Source organism: Triticum dicoccoides, chromosome 5B (assembly GCF_002162155.2).
Source record: "Triticum dicoccoides isolate Atlit2015 ecotype Zavitan chromosome 5B, WEW_v2.0, whole genome shotgun sequence".
Classification (NCBI taxonomy): Eukaryota; Viridiplantae; Streptophyta; class Magnoliopsida; order Poales; family Poaceae; genus Triticum; species Triticum dicoccoides.
In genome coordinates this window covers 505,113,244-505,121,051 of record NC_041389.1, presented here as the reverse complement: position 1 = coordinate 505,121,051, position 7,808 = coordinate 505,113,244, and the positions used below count along the sequence as shown (strand labels likewise).

Here is a 7,808-nt window from a genome sequence, read left to right as displayed (position 1 = left end):
GGCAGGGTTGCCTTGCCGTTGCCGACTTGGAGCCTTCTGGAGCTTCAGGCTCATCCATGCCGAGCTATGCGCTTCCTTCCAGCAGCAATATTCCCGTCCTGCCGCAAGACGCCGAGAATGGCAGCCGGCATGCAGGCCTGTGCGTTATCGGACCGGCCGGCCACCCACTGAAAGCAACCCAAGTTACTGAGCCCCAGCGCGACCGACCGATCGTCCTCGTCCCGTAACATGGACTGGATAGTCGGATCGAGGGCGATCGATCAGGGTGTCGGGTACCGGATCGATCGGGACGCGTACGTAGCCACTGAAACTCCAGTAAGAATCCAACCTCACTCACTCGGGTTCACATGCGCCACTGGCCTGTCCGCATTCGTCGTGTCACGTTTCTCCCTCTTCCATCGCCGGAGTCCCCCGTCCGTTACAGCACGCGGCGTTGGCAGTATATGTAGGAGTAGGACTGGACAGTGGACACCGGGGAGGGAGAGAGAGACAGCATGGGGGGACGTCCGTTGATGTCGCTGCTGTGCTACTACTGCCTGGTGTTCGCCGCCGGCATTGTGGCGGCGGCGGGGGCTGGAACGAGCGTGCCGCCGCCGCTGCCGGTGCTGCCCATCCCGACGGCGGCGCAGCTGGCGTGGCAGCGGCGCGAGGTCATCATGTTCTTCCACTTCGGGATGAACACCTTCACGGACGTGGAGCGGGGCACGGGCGCCGAGGACCCGGCCCTCTTCGCCCCGGCCGCACTCAACGCCACCCAGTGGATGGACGCGGCGGCCGCCGCCGGCGCCTCGCTCGCCATCCTGGTCGCCAAGCACCACGACGGCTTCTGCCTCTGGCCGTCCGCCTACACCGCCCACTCCGTGCGCGCCAGCCCCTGGCGCGCCGGCAGCGGCGACGTCGTCGGCGAGTTCACGGCCGCCGCGCGCGCGCGGGGCGTCGACGCCGGCCTCTACCTCTCGCCGTGGGACCTCCACGACCACCGGTACGGCCAAGAGGTCGCGTACAACGAGTACTACATGGCCCAGCTCCACGAGCTCCTCACCCGGTCAGTGCCTGAAATCATTTGCACGTGCATACACACATCGTCGGCCCGGCCGGCCATTGTTGACATGTCATCGTTACATGTGTAGGTACGGGAGGGTGTGGGAGATCTGGTTCGACGGCAACAAGGGGACCAACGCGACCAAGATGACGTACCATTTCCAGGAGTGGTTCGACACGGTGAGGCAGCTGCAGGGCTCCATCAACATCTTCTCCGACGCCGGCCCCGACATCCGGTGGGTCGGCGACGAGAACGGCTTCGCCGGAACCACCTGCTGGTCCGCCGTCAACCAATCCTCCATAACCATCGGCAGCGCCGGCATCGAGAAGTACGCACACACATACAACATGATCTTACCAAGCAGTTACACGACCAAACGAGAAAGAATTGCTCTGTTCTGTTGCTGACTGACAGCGGGTTGCCAGGTACCTGAACGAGGGCGATCCGCGGGGCACGGAGTGGGTGCCGCCGGAGTGCGATGTGTCGATCCGGCCGGGCTGGTTCTGGCACCGGAACGAGACGGCCAAGCCGCTGAGCCAGCTGCTCAACATCTACTACAACTCGGTGGGCCGCAACTGCGTGCTGCTGCTGAACGCGCCGCCCAACGCCACGGGCCTGATCGACGGCGCCGACATGGCCAGGCTGCGCGAGTTCGGCGCCGCCGTGAAGCGCATCTTCGGCACGGACCTGGCCGAGGGCAGCAGGGCGCGGGCCAGCAGCGAGCGCGGCGGCGGCTTCGAGGCGGGCAAGGTGCTGGACGGCCGGGACGGCACGTACTGGGCGCCGACGGCGGAGGACGGGCGGCGGAACGGGTACTGGATCGAGCTGCGGCGGCCGGCGGGGGCGCGGGCGTTCAACGTGGTGCGGGTGCAGGAGCACGTGGCGCTGGGGCAGCGGGTGGAGCGGCACGAGGTGTACGTGGACGGCGTGGCCGTGGCCCGCGGCACGACGGTGGGCCACAAGCGGCTGCACCGGCTGGCCTGCCCCGTAGCCGGGCGGACGGTGAAGATATGGTTCGCGGCGCGGCGCGGGCCGCCGCTGGTGTCGGCGGTGGGCCTCCACCTGGACCCCTACACAACCGACGTGATGTGACGGCCGTCCTGCGCGTGCGCCAATAATTTGTTGTTGCGTCATATACGACTCGAAACGTTTTTCTTGGAAGCACCTATAGGTCAGGTACCTGAAAAAGAAAATTCGTGTCGGTGTCTTCTATTCCTGGCCATCGGATCAATATCCGACGGTCAGAAGCGTGCCGCCACCTGTTCATCTTCTTCCTCCTTCCCGCGACAGTTCCTCCTTCCCCGCGGCCTACCCAGCCCTAACCACCTACCATGCCGCCCTCCCTTGACCTTCACCCATCACCGTGCTAACCACCGCCACAGACATTCCTGCATTCCCCGTCCTGATGAACAACTCAGCGACCCCATCCTTTTGTTGTTGGCTCCCACTCGCACACGGCTCGGCATCACACAGAAAAGTGACCGATAAGATAGTGACACAGAGTTGCATCCTTCTCATTCCTTTGGTTAAATACAATCAAAATTTACAACTCAAAACGTTATGTTTTGGAAGCACGCCAAGTACCTGAAAAAGAGCGACCACTTCTATTCTGGCCATTCCTCCCCACCACAATGGTTCCTCCTTCCCCGCGGCATACCCAGCCCCAACCACCCCGGCGGCTATAGCCTCCTTGTACATGGGCTATAGCCTCCTTGTACATGGCCCGGTATCGTTGGCCCCGCCATAGATTTAACAAAAAAATCTCAGGCACCAGAGATTTAACAAAACCGTTTATATGTATCCGATCAAAATTCGTATCCCAACACGTTTGGTTTTTGTTGAAAATGCCATGATTTGGCAGGCACGTTACAAGCAACTATTGGCCGCCATCACAACCACCATTCAAAGCGATGTGCTACTGCCACAACCAGCACCCTAGGACAGCTCAATCAATGAGGTTAATTCCATAAACATGGCACCACGGTCACAAGCAAACTAGACAGTGACAGCGACGCAGCAAGTGAACCACACATCTGGACAAGTTGCTTCACAGGTAAGAACCATAACTTGCTCCATATGAAGAACAGAAAACAGAAAACAGAATTGCAACCAAAATAGATTTGCAAGAGCTGATTACTAAAGCAGGTCTGTCTCAAAACAACACACATAGCTTCATCCGTTCATAACAGTGGCTGAGTATCAGTATCAGATCAACATTTTACACTCTTACGTTGGCAAACTTGATCGTCATAATCTCGGGGGACAGAACACTTGTAACAAATAAAACAAAAAAACCCGATACACGGCGCAGTCAAAACTTTGACGATTCCCTGTGCCTTCTTTCATCTCTCAAACTCCCGTCAAAAATAGATTATACTGTTTCTAGGTCTTCACCTCCTGTTAAACCTGCCTCCGCCGCCTCCCCTGCCTCTTCCGCCACCACCGAACCGTCCACCTCCGCCGCCGCCGAACCTCCTTCCACCGCCTCCACGGCCGCCAAACCTCGACCCGCCAGAGTTACCCCTCGACTGCTCCCTCTCTTGCAAGGCTGGCAGTTGCTTCACTTCATCGATTGTCACCCCGGCCGCGTTCTCCGCGCCTGCAGGGGATCATGAAGATTTTTTTTAGCAGGTGAGGTTGTAATACCCAATGCACAAGAGGTGAATGCATTCGAATGTAAATTCAGTCAAATATAGCTTACAACTGTACAAGTGGAACAATATAGAAAAGGGCATATACCTTGAATGTAGTCTTGAACCTCTGCTGAAGGAACATCAAACACAGCGCTTGTTCCATCAGTGGTCAGGGTTATACCATGTAGACTTGAAAGTCTATCTTCTGGCATGAACCTTTTCAATGTACTAATAACAAACCTGCACACAAGATACATTGTTGAATCAATCCAACATCCAACAAGACATAAGACACAAAACCAGCATGCGCAGCAGTTACTCACGATGGTGTGTACAACGGTCGGCCAGTTTGAAGGTGTAGTGTAGTATGGTTCTCCATAGATGAAAGCAAAGATCTCTTCTTTATGTCAGTGTAGCCCTAAGAAGCACATTCTGTTAATTACCCCATTAACAGCCAGTATGATCAGAACAACTATAAAACTACAAACAGACTTACAACTGCCTTTGCCAGTGCTTTGGCTAGTAGATCGACTGCCGACATGCTGGAGTTGCTTAGCAGTTCCTCTGCTTGTTGCCGGAAAACAGGAATGACACTGCAATGTATCCACCCACGCAGTTAATGGCACAATTCAATCTAAGACAGAATCTGTTTAGTCCCAGATAATAATTAATTAAAATGCATTACCTGTCAGACACACTTGCAATGGCCTCTGCTGCTTCATTGCCAGCAGATTGTGCCACATCAGTAGGCTGCGGTGCAGATATATGTTCAAACTTCACTCCAGACTCCCTCTCTATTCTGGTCACACCGAATTTATATCTGGGTTCAAAAAGCATGACTGCAATGCCAGTATTGCCAGCCCTCCCTGTCCGGCCTGACCGATGTATGTAGGCTTCAACATCGCGTGGAGGTTCACACTAGAGATTTGGAATATGATCAGTGAGGGAGCTAATTATCAGAGAAGTTAATCAACAGCAGTTATTGGCATACCTGAATGATAAGCTGCACATCATTAATGTCAAGGCCTCTTGCTGCCACATTTGTAGCAACCAAAACGAGGAACTTCCCGCTCCTAAATCCAGCAATGACGACCTGCATAACAATCCGGTAATCAGTACACTTCAATAGCTGTGTTACAGTTATAAGCATATTACAAATGGATGATATACTCTCATATTACTAGAATCAGACTCTGAAATACTATAATACCCAAGTCAACTAGCATATATAACATAAATGATATATTCTAAATTTCTAATGCGTTGGTTACAAAAATTGTTTCAGATAGAACAGCACATTAGTTCACTTGAAGCACATTGGGCACGAGCATTGTCAAAACAGAATCACTTACTTCACGTTGAGCCTGTGCGATATCTCCATGCAGGGCACGGGATCCAGGAATCAAACTAGAGAGCTCAGATGCAGATTCCTTTGTCTCGGTGAAAATAATGGTCCGTCCTCCACTGAACGCAAAGATTAAAAATACAGTAAGAACTTGGGAGAATTGCATTAGTCTTATCTGCCAACAGGGTGATCATTGGTAGAAGTACATACTGGCTGTAGCATTTTATGATGTCTGGAATAATCTGCGACCTTGCAGCCTTGTTGCAAGGAAGAGCAAGATGCTTAACAGACGCACTAGCTTTCATTTTCTCGTTGCCAACAAGATCAACTGTTTTCCTGTCAGCTTTCAGAAAGCTCATTGAGAGCTACAATCATTCCACAGTATAGTCAGTTCACATGCTTGTCAAAAAGAAGATTGTCAACAGAAATAACATATCTGGCCAAAGCGGTTCATACCTTTTTTACCCACTCCGGTAGAGTAGCACTGAAAAGAAGTGTCTGTACTTTTGTAACATCCTCAACCTTGCCTGTTTATAAAACAGTAAAGGAATTTGGATTAAGTTGGGCAAGTGAGTTACATGCAAGGTCAGGTATTCACTTGTGTAACACCATACAGGCAACTTCATAGAATGAACATCTAGTATTACAAGGATTTAGACATACCAAGAATAAGCTCGACATCATCCTTAAACCCCATGTTAAGCATTTCATCAGCCTCATCAAGGACACGGAATTTCAAGCACCTCAAGTTTAGTTTTTGCTTTTCAATAAGATCCTGGGCAAGAAAGTGATGCAGCGAGCATTAGAACAAAACTAAGAGAGCTATAGAGCAAATGAACCAGGATAAACAGAGGGGGGAAATACCTTGACACGGCCAGGAGTCCCAACAACAATGTCGACCCCCTGTCTCAGTGCATTCTCTTGAGGACGGTAGGGGGAACCTCCATAAGCACAGCATGTAGAAAGCCCAAACGTTCCACCATAAAACTCGAAGTCTGCATGCACCTGAAATTTGTTGGGAATGTCAGACCACAGATGATTTAGAGGAAGGATCCATCTTTCTTGAGAATCAGACGGTAGTACATACCTGATTGGCCAGCTCTCTGGTTGGCAGCAGAACCAAAACACTTGGAGGCCTGCCGTAATCAGTCCTTCTCGTTGCCTTGTGTGGCCCATTAACCAATGATTCCAATATGGGTAGAACAAAAGCCAGCGTTTTGCCCTACAATCAAAATGAACACAATGTTTTCAGGAAACATCACATGAGCACAAACACAAACTGATCTTCATGTATAGGCCCCCAAAATGGTTGTTTTTATGGTCAGGACACCAAGAACGATAACCACAAGCAATGTTGCGCAGACCTTATGGCCTACTAAGTATTAACACTTCCCTTTTAGCATGAAGTACATAACAAATGACCACATGTGAACAGAAGGCGTGCAATTGTGTGACAGGAACAACTCTTCTCTCCTAATCCATGGAGTTCTGACAATGATCATGGTCACAAATTACAGATTTATTCTCTTCAAAATTATGTGATTGATAGGTGTCAAATTCGCTAAGCACGCTTGTTACTATTAAATCTAAACGCAGATGAAACTACAACCCAGCTAACCAGTTCCTACATGACGAATCAATCAATCAAATGAGACAGGGAAGGGAGGAACAGTCACCTGTCCGGTGCGCGCGCGGCCGACGAGGTCGTTGCCGTCGAGGACGAGGGCGAAGGTGGTGGCCTGGATGGGGAAGAGCGCGTTGATGCCCTTGGACTTGAGCTTGTCCTTGAGCTTCTCGGAAATCCGGAAGTTGGCGAGCGCGTTGGGGTCGGCGGGCTCCTCCTCCTCCTCGCCGCTGGCGGTGAGCTCCCCGTCGTCGTTGGCCGGCTCCTCGGCCGGCTCGGCCTTGGCCTTCTTGTCCTTCTTCTCCTTCTTGGCCTTCTTGGCGGCGGGCGCCCGGTCCGACTCGGAGCTGGTGCTGCTCCGGCCCTCCTCGTCGGAGGAGGCCGGCTCCTTGGTCTTCCGCTTCTTGTCTTTCTTCTCCTTCTTGTCCTTCTTGCCAGAGGCGGCGGCAGCTGCCTCGGCCGCGGCGGCGGCCTCGGCCTTGAGCTGCTTGCGCTTGGCCTTCTTGGAGGCGGAGTCGTCGACGGCCATGGGCTCGGGGATGGCGGCGATGGAAGGCATCGACGGGGCGGGGGCGGCGGCGGCGGCGGCGGGGGTGGGGAGGGTGGGAGGCTGGCAAGGGATGCGCAGCCGGGGAAAGAGGGGGGAGAGAGGTCCGGGGCCGAGAGGTTTATGTAGTTACGACGCGCGGGATGAAACCCTAGGCCGCGGGCCACTGACAGGTGGGACACGGGTTCTTTCCCGGAGGTGGTGACAGGTGGGGCGCCACCGGCCGCGCGATGAAGATATTTTGCGGCAAGCGTGGCCGTTGCGTTTCGTGATTCGTCCACCGTGGAATGCGTGGGACCTGTCTCGTTCTTAGAGCGGTTCCTGGGCCAGGCTTTATTAGACAGGAAAAACATTGATTTGCTTTGGGTTTAGCCCAGGCCCGATCGGCCCATTGCCGAGTAGGCCATGAACCACACTTCTGTAATAGGCTAACGGCATCTTTTTTTCCATAGCTCCTACTCCGCGCTTAACGCGCCACGGAGCGAACCGGCGCTCACTGGCGTGGGCTGGCCCATCAATGTGCACGCTCGCTCAGTCGTCGCCAACCCCCCCACCCCCGCGGGACAAAATTACTGTTCTGACCTATGTGGCTAACAAAATCCCGAGTTGACCTCGTT

The 7,808-nt window shown here is 53.4% G+C and overlaps 2 protein-coding genes across 2 annotated transcripts; one reads left to right on the top strand and one right to left on the bottom strand.

Moving 5' to 3' along the window:
• Nucleotides 1-512: 512 nt before the first annotated feature.
• LOC119309880 (putative alpha-L-fucosidase 1) lies at nt 513-2,206 on the top strand. The gene is made up of 3 exons (XM_037585781.1): nt 513-1,045; nt 1,131-1,370; nt 1,468-2,206. The coding sequence occupies exons 1-3, from the start codon at nt 513-515 to the stop codon at nt 2,132-2,134; spliced, it is 1,440 nt and encodes a 479-aa protein (XP_037441678.1). The 3' UTR covers nt 2,135-2,206.
• A 951-nt stretch (nt 2,207-3,157) lies between these two features.
• Nucleotides 3,158-7,238, bottom strand: LOC119311190 (DEAD-box ATP-dependent RNA helicase 7-like). The gene is made up of 13 exons (XM_037586828.1): nt 6,697-7,238; nt 6,108-6,242; nt 5,885-6,025; nt 5,684-5,795; nt 5,477-5,547; nt 5,231-5,385; nt 5,028-5,139; nt 4,667-4,768; nt 4,361-4,593; nt 4,172-4,268; nt 3,999-4,093; nt 3,782-3,915; nt 3,158-3,641 (listed from the first exon to the last, which is right to left on the bottom strand). The coding sequence occupies exons 1-13, from the start codon at nt 7,201-7,203 to the stop codon at nt 3,433-3,435; spliced, it is 2,103 nt and encodes a 700-aa protein (XP_037442725.1). The 5' UTR covers nt 7,204-7,238; the 3' UTR covers nt 3,158-3,432.
• Nucleotides 7,239-7,808: the final 570 nt, after the last annotated feature.